At 36.6% G+C, this 23,055-nt stretch overlaps 2 protein-coding genes and 2 pseudogenes across 9 annotated transcripts in view; all 4 read right to left on the reverse strand.

Annotated features, from left to right (window-relative positions):
* Window positions 1-23,055, reverse strand: part of LOC124392413 (protocadherin gamma-A11-like) — a 145,865-nt gene that overhangs the window by 59,928 nt on the left and 62,882 nt on the right. The gene's annotated exons all lie outside the window — the stretch shown is intronic.
* Window positions 1,492-5,671, reverse strand: LOC124392563 (annotated as a pseudogene).
* On the reverse strand, window positions 6,109-19,417 carry LOC124392564 (annotated as a pseudogene).
* Window positions 21,511-22,627, reverse strand: LOC124392566 (protocadherin gamma-A2-like). The gene is given in 3 exon segments (XM_046859707.1): window positions 21,511-22,132; window positions 22,134-22,187; window positions 22,189-22,627. Coding segments are annotated over 3 exon segments (1,053 nt in total). The 5' UTR covers window positions 22,566-22,627.

Genomic DNA, 23,055 nt, shown 5'->3' on the forward strand with positions numbered 1-23,055 from the left:
AACAAAGGTATGATGTTCGCAAAGACACAGTTCTAAGTGGAGTGAAATCCTGTCTAAAGAAATCAGAAAACATGGTGGATCAAAAAACGAGCAGTTAAAGCTAAACACCCTGACCAACAGCGTCACTCAGAGTACCACACAGTTAGTGCATCAAATTACAACGAAAATCTTTTTTTTTTGAGAGGACTACTTAATAATAATAATAATAATAATAATAATAATAATAATAATAATAATAATTATTATTATTATTATTATAATAATAATAATAATAAATCTCAATATATGTAGATCTTTGTATTTCAGTCAAGTTGTCTATCTTGCACAGTACAGTTAAAGTGTAGATTCTTTTCGGTCTCTTGCAATCAATGTAAATCATATATGCAGTCAAATAAATAAATGTGTTCTGCTGAAATTCATAGACGCCAAACAGAATACATTTATCCGTGTGCATTTTCAATCACTGTAATAAAAAAAAGTCGTTCATATCAGGAAATACTGAAACTGTGCAGTCACAAATGACAACATTTTGAACATCTTGTTTCTGAACAGTGACAAAGGACTTGTTATTTTGATGCCAATATTATGTTCATTGAGACAAATATTTACTGTTACGAGATTAACTAAGGATTTGGATAAAAGTATAGGCTTTTGCAAGAAATCCAATGTGTTGTGCTGTTTGTACAAATTGTTTTGAGAAATGCATTTACTGATTTGCAAATATTAAGAATGGTTTGAGAATGCTAAAGCAGCTGAAAAAGCTGTCATATTAGAAAACATCGACATTTATTTCATAGAACATCTTAAACAAATACATAAGCATTCCGGATAATATATATACTTAGCACTGCACAGCACAAAACTTAGTCAGGCGCATCGCACTGATGCATAACAGGTGATGCTGTCAGAGCGCAGAATAAAGTTTGTGAACTGTAAGTGTACTCCACTGTTCCTAAATAATAGTACAGTCTTAAAGGAGAACACTGTGTGATCTTAACTTTGGTTACATGATGGTAACGATATTGAATATGCATTAAAACTGTGGTTGCTGAACCTGTTATCTACCCTGGTTAGTTATTTGAAATCATATTGTACCAGTTGGCTAATGTTCATGTTAGACACGTCATGTTATGGTGTTATTGTATAATAAGCGATTGTTTCTTTTGTTTTTATTTCTAGAAACTACCTCATGCAAATGATGTGTGTAGTGTTATTCTTGAAGAAATGGCTAAATTCTATGTGATGTAACTAAATTCTAGTTCTGTCATTAACAATCACCAGCAACTAAAAATATACATACATATATATAAATATATATATATATATATATATATATATGAAAGACAATAATAGTTATTATTTTAAAATAAAGTCAATATTTATAACCCTTTGATAAATAAGTCATCAGTAGCTCTCACCTCATCAAATTCACAAGTTTTGTCCTGCGCATGAAGTGTTTGTGTTCCAGAGCTGTTCAAACTAATGATGCTCTCAGTAGGAGGTCTTGTATTTCAGATCACTCTTTCTAGAGTCAGTGGTTCTGTAAGCATCATAATTGTACATATGCTGTAAAGTTCCTGTTCCTCCGACATCTGCGTAAAGAGGTGGATAATACGGAATAACTGGCAGATTGGCACCGGATTTATAAAACATCCGCTCACGTCTCCATCTGTAGCATTTCACTGACACTATAGCTATGATGGACACGATGAAGAGAAATGAAACTACAGCCAAGGCCAGGACTAGATATAAAGTCAGGTTCTCGTTATATTCCTTGTCGCGTAAAGTCAGTGAACTCGGAGAGCACTTCAGGGAAAGTGTCCGCCACCACCACGTTAACATTGACTGTAGCTGAACGAGAAGGCTGTCCGTTGTCCTCCACTACAACAGTGAGCTTCTGTTTCACAGCATCTTTATCAGTGACTTGGCGCACAGTTCTGATTTCTCCATTCTGTAAGCCCACTTCAAACAGCGCCCTGTCTGTCGCTTTGTGTAGTTTATATGAGAGCCAGGCATTCTGTCCAGAGTCCACATCCACAGCCACCACTTTAGTGACCAGATATCCCACATCTGCTGAACGAGGCACCATTTCAGCCACCACAGAGCCACCAGTTTGTACTGGATACAGAATCTGAGGCGTTGTCATTCTGGTCCTGAATAATCATTTTCACACTCACGTTGCTACTGAGCGGCGGGTTTCCTCCGTCCTGCGCTTTTACGCGAATGTTGAACTCTTTTGTTTGCTCGAAATCAAAAGATCGAATAGCAAGAATCTCCCGCCTCTGCGTTAACAGAAATATAAGACGAAGCAGAAACTCCGTTGACAGAAAGATCTTCTAAAAAATAAGAAATGCGCGCATTATTAGCAGAGTCTCTGTCTGTAGCTGTTACTGAAAATATAGAAACTCCAGGTGAATTATTTTCCATCACATAAGCGGTGTATGAGTGACGCTGGAAAACAGGGGCGTTGTCGTTCACATCCGATATTTTAAGCCTCAGTGTTTTATTTGTAGATAAAGATGGAGATCCTTCATCTGTAGCTGTGATCGTTATATTGTATTCAGAAAACATTTCACGATCTAAAATACGGTCTGTGACTAAACTATAGAAATTAGAGGATGTGGCTTTGATGCGAAATGGCAGATCTGAATTCACTGTACATTTTATTTGTCCATTCTTTCCACTGTCTATGTCTTTAATATTCAGCATCGCTACAAGAGTGTCAGGAAGAGAATCTTCTGGGATTGTGTTAGAAAACGAGATTAAATTGATGATTGGTGAATTATCATTAACATCGATAATATCAACTAGCACTTTACTGGTATCAGTTTGTCCGCCTTCATCTACCGCCTCAACGTTTATTCATATTGTTTGTATCTTTCAAAATCCAGAACCCCTTTTAGTTTTATATCCCCGGTGTCTGAATCAATATTAAATGTTTCCACAGTTTCTTTTTCGTTGCTTTGTGAAAAAGAATATGTAACCTCCATTAGATCCTTTGTCTTGTCAGTAGCACTGACTGTCACTACTAAACTATCTTTTAAAATATTTTCATAAAGACACTCGGTATATTGGCTGACTGAACACAGGAGAATGTCGTTGCATCAAGAACAGTGACAGTTATCTTAACTGTTCCAGATTTCTGAGGATTTCCACCATCAAATGCTGTCAAAAGTAAATTATGCTCTTCCTGATTCTCTCTGTCTAAAGATGTTTTTAAAACCATCTCAACATATTTGCCATCGTTACGAGATAATTCTTTCAGAGTGAAATGATCCGATGGATTAAGGGTGTATCTCTGCAGTGTATTTACTCCAACATCGGATCATGCGCTGTCTAAAGAAAACCGTGAACCTGAGGCAATTAATTCCTGTATTTCAAAACTGATTTCTTTTCTGTCAAAAGCAGGAGCATGATCATTGATATCCAGTATTTCAACATCAACTCGATGCAGCTCTACTGGATTATCCAGAATGATCTGAAAATGTAGAGAGCATGGAGACACTTGAGCGCACAGCTCCTCTCTATCTATCCTCTCTCTCACTATCAGAGTGCCTTTGTCCACATTCAGACTGATGTACTCACGACTGTCCTCCGTAAAGATCCGAGCTCTGCCAGATTTCAGTCTCTTTACATCCAATCCGAGATCCTGAACAATATTTCCACCACCGATCCCTTGTTCATCTCCTCGAAATGAATCGGAAGTCTGAAAAGAACTCAACCAGATGCATTGTCAGCCATGTCGATACAGCAGTATAGTCTCTAATCGGTATGAAAAGAAGACAAATCATGTATATATGATATATTCTTGAATCTTCTAAAATGTTAAAAGCGTCTAATAAACAACATTAATCAAAGTGAGTATTTTAACGATGGTTGCTGTAACAAAGACAGAAACGTACTGATAGAAAACTGCTCTGTAGATCAGAATTAGGACCCAACAAGCATTTCAGCCTAACCAACAGCGTCACTCAGAGTACTGGTTTATATTGCATGATAAAAGCAGATATGTAGAAAGGTGTTATAAAAAAACATAGTTTCTCATTATAATGTATCAAACCAAAAACAGAATTTAATATTTAGAAAATGCAGGAATACATTATGCAATTAGATTGTTCAATGAAATTTATTATTGTTTGCAATTCATAAACAAACAAACAAAACAACAAAAAAAGATTACAGTTTGTCTGATAAAATGATCTATATTGAACTAATTTTATTTTAAATAATTCCTTCTATATCCATTAAATCTAAGTTGTTTCATTTAGATTCACCATGCCAAAAGACTGGATTGCAAGGCCAATACTGATTAAAACAGTAACAATGTAGTTGTATTTTGTCCATTATTGCATGCAGAAAGATGTTGGAGATCTTTAGCAGTCTTTAGTTGCATTTGTTTTCATCATTTAGCCAAATGGGTCAACAATAGAGGCAACTTATATGAAGCACAATAAAAAAATAAGATACTGACTATGTCCTGGAATGATCCCTGGACAGTTTTGAAATGTTTGTTAAAATGTGGACATTATATAATGAATCCTGTGAAATCTGTTTGACCATTTCCACAATAGCACCTTCCATAAGCATATGAATACTTTTTACTATTTTGGATTGCTTCACATCATCTCTCAATATATATTTAACAATCTCTGTATTTCAGTCAAGTTGTCTCTCTTTCTGTCATCTGTCTGTCTGTCTGTCTGTCTGTCTGTCTGTCTGTCTGTCTGTCTGTCTGTCTGTCTATCAATTTAAAAGCAACTGATTCAAACAGTTTTATTTAGCATAAAAACAGATTCAAATAAAATTGAACCAAATTATTCAAACCGTTTTAATTAAAAATGTGACAATATACCCAAATTTAAATGTGTAGTCTTTTTTGTGCTAATACACTGATCAGAGACTGATCTTTAATATTTGCAGCATAAAACAGATCACGTACATTTGATGAATGACAAAAGTTGTTACACGTCACTACTTTTATAAATAAAGAAATCTGACAATTAAAATTGCCTACATCAAGATTTTATGTAAACAGGTATATCTTGCTAAAATCTTCAATTTTAGGTATGAAAGGCAACAAATTTCTAGATAAAGCTCTTTCAGTTTTTTTCAGTTGCTTTACTTTTTATCAGAACTGATTAAATTCTCAAATCTACTTGTTCAACCTCCACATTATTTAGTCATTGTGCTTATCATGAACAATCCTTGTTGTAGATCAATGTAAATGCTTTTGTTCATTCATTTAATTGATTGTGTAAAATTATGCTGTTTTCTACATTATCAGTTGTTATGTCATGTTGATCAAAATATATTATCTTGGTTTCACGATATTGTCTTAACCCTAAACATCTCAATTCATTGCATAAGTCATTGAATGCAAAATGGTTAAGTAGTTGTCATCATCATTTGTCATCTAAAATTCTTTTATCTATGACATTTATTTTGTAAATGTATTTGAATTGATGAATGCAAATGAATCTTGAATTTCACAAATGAATCAGATCAACCAATAAACTAGTTCTCTAAAACAGGACCAAAGTGAATCTTGTGAATCTTCAATTGGAGTGTATTCAGACAGAAAAACAATTATATTTAAAAATAAAAAGTCTGTCCAGTCTGCACTCAATATAAATCAAATAGCAATCAAATACTTTGTGCTGGTGAAATCCATAGATGCAAAGAAATAAAATGTATTGTTTTCAATTATAATAAACAATAGTTTATATCAAGAAATACTGAAACTGTACTCATGACACAATAAACATTTTGACGATCTTGTTTGAACAACAAATGGACTTTTCATTCTGATGGAATTGATATTTATTACACACTACTTACTTTGAGATCAATATTTTTGAGATCGGCTTTCATAAAATTCAATGTATTGTTGTTTGTACAAATTGTTTTGAGAATGCACTTTTTGTTTGCATATATTGGATGATACAGAAATGGTCCTAAGCCACAAGAAAAACTATAATAAATTGCTCGAACTGATCACGTTTTCTCCTTTGCGCACAATTGTCTGTGTTCCACTGCTGTCCAGACTAATGATGCTCTCAGTAGGATGTGTATTTCAGATCACTTTTCTAGAGTCAGTGGTTCTAAGCGTCATAATTGTACATGCTGTAAAGTTCCTGTTCCTCCTACATCTGCGTAAGAGGTGGATAATACGGAATACAGATTGGCACCGGATTTATAAAACATCCTCTCACGTCTCCATCTGTAGCATTTCACTGACACTATAGCTATGATGGACACGATGAGAAATGAAACTACAGCCAAGGCCAGGACTAGATATAAAGTCAGGTTCTCGTTATATTCCTTGTCGTGCGTAAAGTCAGTGAACTCAGAGCACTTCAGGAAAGTGTCCACCACCACGTTAACATTGACTGTAGCTGAACGAGAAGGCTGTCCGTTGTCCTCCACTACAACAGTGAGCTTCTGTTTCACAGCATCTTTATCAGTGACTTGGCGCACAGTTTCTCCATTCTGTAAGCCCACTTCAAACAGCGCCCTGTCTGTCGCTTTATGTAGTTTATATGAGAGCCAGGCATTCTGTCCAGAGTCCACATCCACAGCCACCACTTTAGTGACCAGATATCCCACATCTGCTGAACGAGGCACCATTTCAGCCACCACAGAGCCACCAGTTTGTACTGGATACAGAATCTGAGGCGCGTTGTCATTCTGGTCCTGAATAATCATTTTCACTCACGTTGCTGAGCGGGTTTCCTCTCCTGCGCTTTTACGCGAATGTTGAACTCTTTTGTTTGCTCGAAATCAAAAGATCGAATAGCAAGAATCTCCTCTGCTGCTAACAGAAATATAAGGAGAAACTCCGTTTACAGAAAGATCTTCTAAAAATGAAATGCGCGCATTATTAGCAGAGTCTCTGTCTGTAGCTGTTACTAAAATATAGAAACTCCAGGTGAATTATTTTCCATCACACGTGTGATGGTGGCTGGAAAACAGGCGTTGTCGTTCACATCCGATATTTTAAGCCTCAGTGTTTTATTTGTAGATAAAGATGGAGATCCTTCATCTGTAGCTGTGATCGTTATATTGTATTCAGAAAACATTTCACGATCTAAAATACGGTCTGTGACTAAATTATAAATTAGAAGCGATGCTTTAATGCGAAATGGCAGATCTGAATTTACTGTACATTTTATTTGTCCATTCTCCACTGTCTATTCTTTAATATTCAAGCTACAAGAGTATCATGAATTGAATCTTCTGGGATTGTGTTAGAAAATGGTTTGGTGAATTATCATTAACATCATAATATCAACTAGCACTTTACTGGTATCAGTTTGTCCGCCTTCATCTATCCTCAACGTTCTTTGTTTGTATCTTTCAAAATCCAGAACCCTTTTAGTTTTATATCAGTGTCTGAATCAATATTAAATGTTTCCCAGTTTCTTTTCCTGTGCTTTGTGAAAAATATATGTATCTCCATTGATCCTTTTCTGTCAGTAGCTGACTGTCACTACTAAACTGTCTTTTAGAATATTTTCATATAAGACACTCGGTATATTATGACTGAACACAGGAGAATTATCATTTACATCAAGAACAGTGACAGTTATCTTAACTGTTCCAGATTTCTGAGGATTTCCACCATCAAATGCTGTCAAAGTAAATTATGCTCTTCCTGAACCTCTCTGTCTAAAGGTGTTTTAAAATCATCTCACATATTTGCTGCCATCACGTGATAATTCAAATGATCTGATGGATTAAGTGTATCTCTGCATTCCTCCAACATCCGGATCATGCTGTCTAAAGAAAACTGAACCTGATTCCTGTATTCAAACTGATTTCTTTCTCAAAAGCAGGATGATCATTGATATCCATTATTTCAACTCGATGCAGCTCTAGGATTATCTAAAATGATCTGAAAATGTAAAGAGCATGGAGACACTTGGCAGCTCCTCTCTATCTATCCTCTCTCTCACTATCAGAGTGCCTTTGTCCACATTCAGACTGATGTACTCACGACTGTCCTCCGTAAAGATCCGAGCTCTTCCAGATTTCAGTCTCTTTACATCCAATCCGAGATCCTGAACAATATTTCCCACCACTGATCCCTTGTTCATCTCCTCGGAATAGAATAACGGACCTGCCGCGTGCCAGAACAAAAGAACTCCAACCAGATGCATCATGTCGATACGGCCAGTGTAGTCTAATCTTATCGAAAGACAATCATATTATATGATATATTCTTGAATCTGCACGAGTCTAAAATGTTAAAAACGTCAATAAAGCAACATTAATCAAAGTGAGTATTTTTAACGATGGTTGCTGTAACAAAGACAAAAGATTGATCTGCTCTATATGAGATCAAAATTCAGGGAGGACCTAAACAAGCATTTACAACCCCTAACCAACAGCGTCACTCAGAGTACTGTTATATATTGCATGATAATAAAAGATATAGAAAGGTGTTAAAGATGAAAAAACATCTGAAGTTTCTATATAATGTATCAAACCAAAACAAATTTAATATTTAGAAAATGCAGAATACATTACAATTAGATTGTTCAATAAATGTTATTGTCTACTTGTTTGCAATTAAAATACAAACAAACAAACAAAGCGAAACAAACACACACAGTAATATTATTGAGTTTGTCCACAGATAAAACCTATGCCATATGGCAAAGAACTAATTCTTATTTTGCAAATATATTTCCTTTTGGTCAACATCCATTAAATATTCTAATTGTTTATTAGATTCACCATGCCAAAAGACTGGATTAAATACTGAGGTTAAACAATACTGAATAGTAGATTGTATTTTATGTCCATTGTGCATAGAAAGATGTTGGAATCTTTAGCAGTCTTTAGTTGCATTGTTTTCATCATTTAGCCAAAATGCTGGGTAAGCACACATATCTGAAGCACAGTACAAAAAAATAAAGATGGCTGACTATGTCCTGGAATGATCCCTGGACAGTTTTGAAATGTTTGTTAAAATGGACATTAACAATGCTATAATGAATCCTGAAATCTGTTTGTTCCACAGCATAGCACCTTCCATAAGCATATGTGAATACACTTGCACCTCTATTTTTTTGCTGCTCTGTCATTCAATATATATTTAACAACTCTGTATTTCAGTCAAGTTGTCTCTCTGTCTCTCTGTCTCTTCTATCTATCATCTATCTAACATCTATCTATCTATCTATCTATCTCTATCTATATCTATCTATCTATCTATCAACCTCAAAAGCAACTGATTCAAACAGTTTTATTTAAATGCATAAAATAGATTCAAATAAATTAAACATGTAAATTATTCAAACCTTTTTATAAATTAATAAAAAAATGTAGACAATATTTACTTCACTTTTAAAATTTAAATAGTGTAGTCTTGCAGTGCTAATATTGATCAGAGACTGATGTAATATAATAATTATTTGCTGTAGCATTATAAGATCTTGTGCATTTGATGAATGATAAAGTTAGTTTGCACACTACTTTTATAAATAAAGAAATCTGACAATTAGAAATTTGCCTACATCAAGATTTTATGCCAAACGAAGGTATCTTCTACAAAATGACAGAAAATGATTGTTTTATATTGAAAAATTCATTTTCAGGTATAAACGCAGCAAATTTCTACATAAGACTTTTCTACATAAGACTGCATTTCTCAGATCAGAAATTTAATTCTCAAATCTACTTGTTCAACCTCCATCATTTAGTCATTTATCATGAACATTTCCTGTTGTGGATCAAAATGCATTTAATTGATTGTGTGTCTGCTGTTTCCTATCAGTTTTTATATTTTGATCAAAATATATTATATTGGTTTCACCAAAATTGTCTTAACCTACAACATCTCAATTCATTATAAGTCATTGAATGCAAAATTAAAGCAGTTGTCATCATTATTTGTCATTTAATTATTTGATCTTTTATTAAACGTTTTTATTTTGCAAATGTGATTTGAATTGATGGTGTGCAGATGAATCTTGAATTTTACCAATGAAGGCATCAGATCAACCAATAACTAGTTCTAAAACAGGACCAAAGTGAATCTTATGAACCTTCATTTGGAAGTGTATTCAGACAGAGAAAACAAAATTTAAATTAAAATGGATGAACTTCAGAAACAAAGGAACAGTTGTAAGAAAAAGTGAATCTGTCACTCAATATAAATCAAATGTGCAATCAAATATTTTGTGCTGTGAAATCCATAGATGCAAATAAATAAAACGTGTTTTCATTATTAATCCAAACCATTTATCAAGAAAACTAAAAAATCATACTGACAACCAGACATTTTTGGATCTTGTTTGGATGGACAAATCACTTCATTCAATACTTTTGAGATCAACTTCTTTTGAGAGATCGGCTTTCAAGAAATTCAAATGTGTTGTTTGTACAAATTGTTTTGAGAATGCACTTACTGGTTTGCATATAAAGGATGATACAAGAAATGGTCCGCCACTGAGAAAACTATAGAGCTCTCACCTGGAACTGATCAACTTTCTCCTTTGCGCAATTGTCTGTGTTCCACTGCTGTCCAGACTAATGATGCTCTCAGTAGGAGGTCTGGTGTATTTCAGATCACTCTTTCTAGAGTCAGTGGTTCTGTAAGCGTCATAATGTACATATGTTCTGTTCCTCCACATCTGCGTAAGAGGTGGATAATGAATAACGCAGATTGGCACGGTTATAAAACATCCGCTCACTTCTCCATCTGTAGCATTTCACTGACACTATAGCTATGATGGACACGATGAAATGAAACTACAGCCAAGGCCAGGACTAGATATAAAGTCAGGTTCGTTATATTCCTTGTCGTGTAAAGTCAGTGAACTCGGAGAGCACTTCAGGAAAGTGTCCACCACCACGTTAACATTGACTGTAGCTGAACGAGAAGGCTGTCCGTTGTCCTCCACTACAACAGTGAGCTTCTGTTTCATCTTTATCAGTGACTTGGCGCAGTTCTGATTTCTCCATTCTGTAAGCCCACTTCAAACAGCGCCCTGTCTGTCGCTTTGTAGTTTATGAGAGCCAGGCATTCTGTCCAGAGTCCACATCCACAGCCACCACTTTTACCAGATATCCCACATCTGGGAGGCACCATTTCAGCCACCACAGAGCCACCAGTTTGTACTGGATACAGAATCTGAGGCGTTGTCATTCTGGTCCTGAATAATCATTTTCACACTCACGTTGCTACTGAGCGGGTTTCCTCCGTCCTGCGCTTTTACGCGAATGTTGAACTCTTTGTTTGCTCGAAATCAAAAGATCGAATAGCAAGAATCTCCCCTCTGCGTTAACAGAAATATAAGACAGAAACTCCGTTGACAGAAAGATCTTCTAAAAATAGGAAATGCGCGCATTATTAGCAGAGTCTCTGTCTGTAGCTGTTACTGAAAATATAGAAACTCCAGGTGAATTATTTTCCATCACATGTGTATGAGTGACGCTGGAAAACAGGGGCGTTGTCATCCGATATTTTAAGCCTCAGTGTTTTATTTGTAGATAAAGATGGAGATCCTTCATCTGTAGCTGTGATCGTTATATTGTATTCAGAAAGAAGTTCACGATCTAAATGGTCTGTGACTAAACTATAGATTAGATGATGTGGCTTTGATGCGAAATGGCAGATCTGAATTCACTGAACATTTTGTCCGTTTCTCCCGGGTCTGCGTCTTTAATATTCAGCATCGCAAGAATCAAAAGAATCTTCTTCAGGAATCACATTGAAAATGATTATACTAATAACAGAATTGTCATTCATCTGTAACTTCAACTAGCACTTTACTGGTATCAGTTAATCCGCCTTATCCATTGCATCGACATCTAATTCATACTGGATTTTTCATAATCAAAACTTTAAGTTTTATTTTCCCAGTGTACTCAATAAAATATTTCAATGGCATCTTGGTGCTTTCTGAAAATGTATACAACTTCTCCATTAAATCCTTTGTCCATGTCAGTAGCACTGACTGTCACTACTAAACTATCTTTTGCAGTATTTTCTGACAAAGACACTCGGTATATTATTGACTGAAAACAGGAGAATTATCATTTGCATCAAGAACAGTAACTTTTATCTTAACTGTTCCAGATTTCTGAGGATTTCCACCATCAAATGTCAAATTAGATGTTCTTCCTGAATCTCTCTGTCTAAAGATGTTTTAAAACCATCTCAAAATGTTTTGTACCATCACTAGATAATTCTTTTAAACTGAAATGATCGATGGATTGGTGTATTTCAGTATGTTTACACATCCGGATCATGCCCTTTGTAAAAAGAAAACGTGCCTGGGCGATTCCGCTATTTTGCTCATTTCTTTCTAAATGCAGGTGCATTATCATTGACGTCAATATTTAACATCAACTGATGCATCTCATTGGATTATCTAGAATGATCTGAAAATGTAAACATGGAACTTGAGCACAGCTCCTCTCTATCTATCTCTCTCTCACTATCAGAGTGCCTTTGTCACATTCAGACCGATGTACTCACATTGTCCTCCGTGATCCGAGCTCTCAGATTTCAGTCTCTTTACATCCAACCGAGATCCTGAGCAATATTTCCCACCCAGATCCTTGTTCATCTCCTCGGAATAGAATAACGGACAATCTGGTTATGACATAAGCAAACCACATTTTTTAGCCACGTCAGCGACCAGCAAAGCCTCTATCGACGAATAAGTAAAATCCATATTTAAACACATGCTATAGACAAATCAGAATTTAAAGTGATTTTAAGTTAACCAGTGAAACAATTATAAATGATATCGTTTACTCTGAGAACGACCCAAGTGGAGGAAACAAACAGAATGCAATCGTTATAGAGACAAATTGAGCATTTTAAATCTGTAGCCTGACCAGCTCATAGCATAAAATAAATACAGCTGGTAAAGCCAAGCAAGATCATTTGTGATAAACTTAATTTTCTTGCTGTACTACAGTTAGATTGTGCATTAGCACTTTTGGCAGATGACATACACTGATAAAACAGAAAATCTAGTTGACGAATCAACTACTGAATCTATAAAAAAAAAGAAAATGTATATTGCATCTGAGAATAATTTAAAAGTCTTTTTATATTCTGAATGGCAAAACAGATTTAAGAGAACTCTATGTAATATCTTGTATAATGCACTACTGCAAATAAAATATTTATATAAAATCTAAAAACTTAAAAATATGCTAGTTTAACATACTAGATATATCGTGAAAGTCAAAATATTTCAATATACAGTTGATATGTATTAATACACAAAAGAATGTAAATTTAATGTACAAAGTCAGGTTCTGAGATTGTTTTAAATTTATAAAATCTATATAACATCAAATACCAAATACATAAGTATTCCTGAATAAAAAACATATATTTTTTCCAATTCATATAAGAAAATAAGTATTTCTAAAAGTAAGTCATTTATCTCTCTTTATATAAAATGTTATTAGTAGCTCACCTCAACATATTATTTGTTTATCCTTCTGCATGCATGCGTCTGTGTTCCACTGCTGTCCAGACTAATGAAGCTCTCAGTAGGAGGTCTGGTATTTCAGATCACTCTTTCTAGAGTCAGTGGTTCTGTAAGCGTCATAATTGTACACATGCTAAAGTTCCTGTTCCTCCTACATCTGCGTAAAGAGGTGGATAATACGGAATAACGGGCAGATTGGCACCGGATTTATAAAACATCCGCTCACGTCTCCATCTGTAGCATTTGACACTATAGCTATGATGGACACGATGAAGAAATGAAACTACAGCCAAGGACTAGATATAAAGTCAGGTTCTCGTTATATTCCTTGTCGTGCGTAAAGTCAGTGAACTCGGAGAGCACTTCAGGAAAGTGTCCGCCACCACCACTTAACATTGACTGTAGCTGAACGAGAAGGCTGTCCGTTGTCCTCCACTACAACAGTGAGCTTCTGTTTGACAGCATCTTTATCAGTGACTTGGCGCACAGTTCTGATTTCACCATTCTGTAAGCTCTTCAAACAGCGCCCTGTCTGTCGCTTTGTGTAGTTTATGAGAGCCAGGCATTCTGTCCAGAGTCCACATCCACAGCCACCACTTTAGTGACCAGATATCCCACATCTGCTGAACGAGGCACCATTTCAGCCACCACAGAGCCACCAGTTTGTACTGGATACAGAATCTGAGCGCGTTGTCATTCTGGTCCTGAATAATCATTTTCACACTCACGTTGCTACTGAGCGGCGGGTTTCTCCGTCCTGCGCTTTTACGCGAATGTTGAACTCTTTTGTTTGCTCGAAATCAAAAGATCGAATAGCAAGAATCTCCCGCTCTGCGTTAACAGAAATATAAGACGAAGCAGAAACTCCATTGACAGAAAGATCTTCTAAAAAATAAGAAATGCGCGCATTATTAGCAGAGTCTCTGTCTGTAGCTGTTACTGAAAATATAGAAACTCCAGGTGAATTATTTTCCATCACATAAGCGGTGTATGAGTGACGCTGGAAAACAGGGGCGTTGTCGTTCACATCCGATATTTTAAGCCTCAGTGTTTTATTTGTAGATAAAGATGGAGATCCTTCATCTGTAGCTGTGATCGTTATATTGTATTCAGAAAACATTTCACAATCTAAAATACGGTCTGTGACTAAACTATAGAAATTCGAGGACGTAACTTTTATGCGGAATGGCAGATCTGAATTTACTGTACATTTAATTTGTCCGTTTTCCGAGTCTACATCTTTAATATTCATCGCTACAGTCTCCAAAGAGAATCTTCTGGGATTGTTGAAAATGAGATACTGATAACAGGAGAATTATCATTAACATCAGTAATTTCAATAAGCACTTTACTGGTATCAGTTAGACCACCTTCATCCATCATCACATTCATTCATACTGTTTGATCTTTCAAAATCTAAAACCCTTTACTTTAATTTGCCTGTATATGATATAATACAACAATTCAATTGCTTCTTTTGCTTTGTGAAAATGAATATGTAACTCTCCATTAGATCCTTTGTCCTTGTCAGTAGTGACTGTCACTACTAAACTAATCTATAGGAGAATTTTCTGACAAAGACACTCGGTATATTGGCTGAACACAGGAGAATTATCATTTGCATCAAGAACAGTGACAGTTATCTTAACTGTTCCAGATTTCTGAGGATTTCCACCATCAAATGCTGTTAAAATTAGATTATGTTCTTCCTGAACCTCTCTGTCTAAAGTGTTTTTAAAACCATCTCCACATATTTGATCATCATTCGATAATTCTTTCAAAGAAATAGTCCGATGGATTAAGGTATCTCTGCAGTGTATTCAGTCCAACATCGGATCATGCGCACTGTCTAAAGAAAAGCGTGTGCAGACCATTTCCTATTTCAATTACTTTCTGTCAAAAGCAGGAGCATGATCATTGGTATCTAAAATTTCAACATCAACTCGATGCATCTATTGGATTATCTAGAATGATCTGAAAATGTAAAGAGCATGGAGACACTTTGCGCACAGCTCTCTCTATCTATCCTCTCTCACTATCAGAGTGCCTTTGTCACATTCAGACTGATGTACTCACGACTGTCCTCCGTAAAGATCCGAGCTCTGCCAGATTTCAGTCTCTTTACATCCAACCCGAGATCCTTTACGATATTTCCCACCAGTGCTCCCTTGTTCATCTCCTCGAATAGAATAACGGACCTGCCCATAACATGAAGTAAAAGGAAAAGCATTGTCAGCTGTCAAAACAGTGAGGTATCGTTAACGAGACCGAAAACCCATATTATCATCCTCAGTTACACAAGATATAGAATTTTTAAAATAGTTTTAACTAACAAAATTAAACAATCTTGCAAATTGCTGAAAGACAATACATCTGTGTTGGTTCTTTAACCAGAAGCAGTCTCAAATGAATAGAGATCAAGAAGTAATTCAACCCTTATTCAACGAAGAACCTTAAAATGTGCTTTCAAAATCAACACAACAGCGTCACTCAGGTATCAAACCAATACTACAACTAATAACGAAGGCAGGCAAAAAGACATACATACATATGCATGTGTGTGTAGATAGAGAGAGAGACAGAGAGAGGGAGAGAGAAATACAGTTTGGATCTCCTTTTGCGCACTTAAATAAACGTTCTTTCGGCTTCTCCCATCAGGGGTCGCAACAACGGACCATCCGCATGTTTGATTTGGCACATGTTTTTACAACACAGTCTCACCCCACATCGTCACATATCGACGCTGTGGATGTTGCGTCGGACGGCGTCCACATCCGACGCCGGTACCCCTTCGCGTCGCTTCGACGTAGAGGACGGAAACCCTTCGCTTCGCTTTTGACGCAGATGGACGGAACCCCGTTTCGGGTTCTGGTTAGGGTTTAGTTAGGGTTAGGGTTCGGGTTAGGGTTAGGGTTTGGGTTAGGGTTTGGGTTAGGGTTAGGGCTACGGACATCTTCAGGATTTTTCGAAATTTAAAAATTATTCCTGTACACTTATTATGATAGATAATACTTTATTCAGTGTATAGGACAGCGATCTGCGTTGAAAAGTGTAGCACACGGGCTCTCAACCATCTGCGTCGAGGCGAAGGAGAGTACCGCGTCTCTCTCGTCAAAAAGCGAAGGGGGTACCCTCGGCGTCGGATCGGCACTAAGGCTTGTGCAACCCTAATGGCTGGGGTTGGTTCCCTGACCTGTGATGGAACCCGGGCCGCAGCGGTGAGAGCGCCGCATCCTAACCACTAGGGAACCTTCAATAAATCTTTAAAATTGCGAACTCAGGATTTTAACGGGATTTAGCAGGGTATAGCAGGGTTTGACAAAACAGAGCAAAAAAGCTGTTGTATCAAGAAAAAAAAAAAAGAATTTAATATTCTACAACTAACATTGTCTTTATTAAAATGCATAACTCTTTATAAAATAAGCAAAACATCTTTTGAGCACTATTAATGGCATTCGGTATTATATATATAAATGTATTAGGCAACCAGCTAAATAGAAACTAAATAGAAACATTTTAGTAAAAGAGGAGATACCATTAATACTACATATTACTTAAAAAAAAAATTGTTACTTGTAGCTCTCACCTCATAGTATTGGGCACGAGTTTTCGTTGCCTGCGCATGCGTTGTGGCCTGTGTTCCAGTACTATCTAGACCAACGATGCTCTCTGTAGGAGGTCTGTCGTATTTCAGGTCACTCTTTCTAGAGGCAGTGGTTCTATAAGCGTCATAATTGTACACATGCTGTAAAGTTCCTGTTCCTCCTACATCTGCGTAAAGAGGTGGATAATACGGAATAACTGGCAGATTGGCACCGGATTTATAAAACATCCGCTCACGTCTCCATCTGTAGCATTTCACTGACACTATAGCTATGATGGACACGATGAAGAGAAATGAAACTACAGCCAAGGCCAGGACTAGATATAAAGTCAGGTTCTCGTTATATTCCTTGTCGTGCGTAAAGTCAGTGAACTCGGAGAGCACTTCAGGGAAAGTGTCCGCCACCACCACTTTAACATTGACAGTAGCTGAACGAGAAGGCTGTCCGTTGTCCTCCACTACAACAGTGAGCTTCTGTTTGACAGCATCTTTATCAGTGACTTGGCGCACAGTTCTGATTTCACCATTCTGTAAGCCCACTTCAAACAGCGCCCTGTCTGTCGCTTTGTGTAGTTTATATGAGAGCCAGGCATTCTGTCCAGAGTCCACATCCACAGCCACCACTTTAGTGACCAGATATCCCACATCTGCTGAACGAGGCACCATTTCAGCCACCACAGAGCCACCAGTTTGTACTGGATACAGAATCTGAGGCGCGTTGTCATTCTGGTCCTGAATAATCATTTTCACACTCACGTTGCTACTGAGCGGCGGGTTTCCTCCGTCCTGCGCTTTTACGCGAATGTTGAACTCTTTTGTTTGCTCGAAATCAAAAGATCGAATAGCAAGAATCTCCCCGCTCTCTGCGTTAACAGAAATATAAGACGAAGCAGAAACTCCGTTGAAAGAAAGATCTTCTAAAAAATAAGAAATGCGCGCATTATTAGCAGAGTCTCTGTCTGTAGCTGTTACTGAAAATATAGAAACTCCAGGTGAATTATTTTCCATCACATAAGCGGTGTATGAGTGACGCTGGAACACAGGGGCGTTGTCGTTCACATCCGAAATTTTAAGCCTCAGTGTTTTATTTGTAGATAAAGATGGAGATCCTTCATCTGTAGCTGTGATCGTTATATTGTATTCAGAAAACATTTCACGATCTAAAATACGGTCTGTGACTAAACTATAGAAATTAGAGGATGTGGATTTGATGCGAAATGGCAGATCTGAATTCACTGCACATTTAATTTGTCCGTTCTCCCGAGTCTGCGTCTTTAATATTCAGCATCGCTATAACTGTGTCTTTGACAGAGTCTTCAGGAATCGGGTTGGAAAATGAAATGACACTGATAACAGGAGAATTGTCATTGGCATCCGTAATTTCAACAAGCATTTTACTGGTACCTGTTAGCCCACCCTTATCCATAGCCTTTAAATCTAACTCATGTTGCTTAGACTTTTCAAAATCAGGGGAAGATTTCACTTTTATTTCTCCAGTATCCGAATTAATTGCAAACAAATCCACGGCTTCGTTTCCGGTGCTTTGTGAAAATGAATATGTGACCTCGCCATTCGATCCTTTGTCCCTGTCAGTAGCACTGACTGTCACTACCACAGTGTCTATTGGAGAATTTTCCGACAAAGACACTCGGTATATTGGCTGACTAAACACAGGAGAATTATCATTTACATCAAGAACAGTGACTTTTATCTTAACTGTTCCAGATTTCTGAGGATTTCCACCATCAAATGCTGTTAAAATTAATTCATGATCTTCCTGAACCTCTCTGTCTAAAGCTGTTTTTAAAACCATCTCCACATATTTGGTGCCATCACTCCGAGATAATTCTTTCAAAAAGAAATGGTCCGATGGATTAAGGGAGTATCTCTGCAGTGTGTTCAGTCCAACATCGGGATCATGCGCACTGTCTAAAGAAAAAAGGGACTCGATGGCAGCGGATTCCGGAATTTCAATAATTATTTCTTTTCTGTTAAAAGTAGGTGCATTATCATTTATGTCTATAATTTCTACGTCAATCCTATGTAACTCTATTGGATTATCTAAAATGATCTGAAAATGTAAAGAGCATGGAGACACTTGAGCGCACAGCTCCTCTCTATCTATCCTCTCTCTCACTATCAGAGTGCCTTTGTCCACATTCAGACTGATGTACTCACGACTGTCCTCCGTAAAGATCCGAGCTCTTCCAGATTTCAGTCTATTTACATCCAATCCAAGATCTTGAACAATATTTCCCACCACTGTTCCCTTGTTCATCTCCTCGGGAATAGAATAACGGACCTGTCCATGCGCAATGGCAATGACAAAGGCCAATCCAACCAGGTGCATCGTCGAAAAGCGGACAGTATAGTCTCTTATCTGGGCATCAAAACAACAAAGTTCAGCCATCTAAAACTGCCCTAAATTCAGAAACATAAAGTATGTAAACGCATTCTCAATAAAAGAAATGCATCTGTACTTGCACATTTCAGTCCCAGACTAAAGGATTGTATCTGCATGCATTCGAAATGCAGAGGAGGATCTAAAGTGAAGCATTTGCACACCCTACAACAGCGTCACTCAGAGTATTATAGAATTATTGCACCTCACCAGAACTAAAAACTTTTCTCTACATCTTAATTGCACAACACAGCGAAATGTTTTGTTCTTTCACAATAAGGACAAAAACTAATAATAATTTGTAGTCCTTCCTAGTTGCTTTCAATTTCTAAACATAATGTGAATCTTAATATATTGGGGCATCAGTTAATTTCGGAAAGTTAAACCAAACAGAATTACTTTGGACTAATAAATAATAGTAAAGTCGTTGTCTTTTAATTTGCTCACACACATTTCTGATAGAAATAACATGGCCTAATTGATGTGCTATTACTATAAGTATGTGTGGTGTACATCAGAATGGACGTTGACAACAAAACGCTTCAAAGTAGCACGTCTTTCTCAGATTTTAACATTGCTAAGAATAATCTTTTCAAAATATCAAAAGTGCGCAACACACACACACACACACACACACACACACACACACACACACACACACACACACACACACACACACAATTATACAGAGAAGTGTACTTCTGTATCATGTAGAAATCTTTATAATTTAAAATAATAACAAAAATAATTAATTATCCTGGGGTAGCAATCTTGATAGCGACCTTAAAGTATGTGTGGAGAATGGATGAGTTAAATGATATAATGCATGTATGAAATATTCCACAACCTTTTTTTTAGAATTGATTGATATTATGTACATTAAACACTATTTTCTAACCATATTAATGAGCAGAGGAACAAGATCAACTAAGAGAACGAAAATAATACTTTTGTCTTCCATTAATGCAGATTTTAACCTGTGTTCTGTTTAATGACAATTATAAAGACATGTTTTTACCTCTGAATCCATAAACAATCTAAATTAAAGTTTTGAAGTGGCTGAGTGAGTTTGGACTTTAGTTTTGAGATGCTGTATAAATTTAATTGGTAGTTTATGAAAAAATCTCCAATGTAACTGAATTAAAACTATTCTGTAAATTATAGAGGCAAAACTCCACAGCAACGTGAAAGACTCATGTAGCACAACCAGTTATTAGGTTTAGGGCACATTTTCACATAGACTTATAACTTTTTCCTTAATAAATAAACCATCCTTTAAAAACTTTTTTTTTTATTTACTCAGGTTGTCTTTGTGTGATATTCAAATTTGTTTGTGGATCTGAATTAATAATAAAATGTAAATATCTGGAAGGTTCAAATACTTGTTTTATGCAATGTATATCTTAAACAATTACTGTTCTAAACTATTAGTAATGTGACTAAACATCAACTCCTTATAGAATTGAAGAAAAAAGATAATTCGTGCATCTATCCAATACAATGAATAAAATCAAAAAGTATTTTTCTTTGTTGACAGAAAACAGTTTAAAGATTTAAGAAAACTCTTCAAGTCTTTTAATAGCTCAAACACTTTATATGAATCAACACTTACTAAATTAGACTTTTATTCAAACTCACAACTATCATGACAAAATATCTATTGAACGGAAATCAAAATTAATTAAAACATATGCACATATTCAAATCTATTATATATACTAAATATATACTGAAAAAGAACAGCAGCAACCGACATTTCTTGCCATAAACTAATAATTAGTGTCATATTAAGTGCCATAAACTGACAAAGCACACAGCCTGAACCGAATAATTTCGCTTTATACGGTTATATTTTTAGATAATTGTGAAATGATGCGATTGCACAATTCAGAACTGCAACAAAGCAAACAGAAATGACAGACACAGTTAAACGCTCACCTGATCGTAATCGTCACAAGATTTAACCTCTTTGCATTCGTTAAAGTGTGAGTTCCCTGTCCAGACTAATGATGCTCTCAGTAGGAGGTCTGGTGTATTTCAGATCACTTTTCTAGAGTCAGTGTTCTGTAAGCGTCATAATTGTACAAATGCTGTAAAGTTCCTGTTCCTCCTACATCTGCGTAAAGAGGTGGATAATAAGGAATAACTGGCAGATTGGCACCGGATTTATAAAACATCCGCTCACGTCTCCATCTGTAGCATTTCACTGACACTATAGCTATGATGGACACGATGAAGAGAAATGAAACTACAGCCAAGGCCAGGACTAGATATAAAGTCAGGTTCTCGTTATATTCCTTGTCGTGCGTAAAGTCAGTGAACTCGGAGAGCACTTCAGGGAAAGTGTCCGCCACCACCACGTTAACATTGACTGTAGCTGAACGAGAAGGCTGTCCGTTGTCCTCCACTACAACAGTGAGCTTCTGTTTCACAGCATCTTTATCAGTGACTTGGCGCACAGTTCTGATTTCTCCATTCTGTAAGCCCACTTCAAACAGCGCCCTGTCTGTCGCTTTGTGTAGTTTATATGAGAGCCAGGCATTCTGTCCAGAGTCCACATCCACAGCCACCACTTTAGTGACCAGATATCCCACATCTGCTGAACGAGGCACCATTTCAGCCACCACAGAGCCACCAGTTTGTACTGGATACAGAATCTGAGGCGTTGTCATTCTGGTCCTGAATAATCATTTTCACACTCACGTTGCTACTGAGCGGGGTTTCCTCCGTCCTGCGCTTTTACGCGAATGTTGAACTCTTTTGTTTGCTCGAAATCAAAAGATCGAATAGCAAGAATCTCCCCGCTCTCTGCGTTAACAGAAATATAAGACGAAGCAGAAACTCCGTTTACAGAAAGATCTTCTAAAAAATAAGAAATGCGCGCATTATTAGCAGAGTCTCTGTCTGTAGCTGTTACTGAAAATATAGAAACTCCAGGTGAATTATTTTCCATCACATAAGCGGTGTATGAGTGACGCTGGAACACAGGGGCGTTGTCGTTCACATCCGATATTTTAAGCCTCAGTGTTTTATTTGTAGATAAAGATGGAGATCCTTCATCTGTAGCTGTGATCGTTATATTGTATTCAGAAAACATTTCACGATCTAAAATACGGTCTGTGACTAAACTATAGAAATTAGAGGATGGCTTTGATGCGAAATGGCAGATCTGAATTCACTGAACATTTTATTTGTCCGTTCTCCCGGAGTCTGCGTCTTTAATATTCAGCATCGCTATAACTGTGTCTTTGACAGAGTCTTCAGGAATCTGGTTGGAAAATGAAATGACACTGATAACAGGAGAATTGTCATTGATAATTTCAACAAGCATTTTACTGGTTTGTTACCCTTATCCATCGCCTTTAACTCTAACTCATGTTGCTTAGACTTTTCAAAATCAAAGAAGATTTCACTTTTATTTCTCCAGTATCTGAATTAATTGCAAACAAATCCACGGCTTCTTTCGGTGCTTTGTGAAAATGAATATGTGACCTCGCCATTCGATCCTTTGTCCCTGTCAGTAGCACTGACTGTCACTACCACAGTGTCTATTGGAGAATTTTCTGACAAAGACACTCGGTATATTG

This window comes from Silurus meridionalis, chromosome 10, assembly GCF_014805685.1.
Source record: "Silurus meridionalis isolate SWU-2019-XX chromosome 10, ASM1480568v1, whole genome shotgun sequence".
Taxonomy (NCBI): domain Eukaryota; kingdom Metazoa; phylum Chordata; class Actinopteri; order Siluriformes; family Siluridae; genus Silurus; species Silurus meridionalis.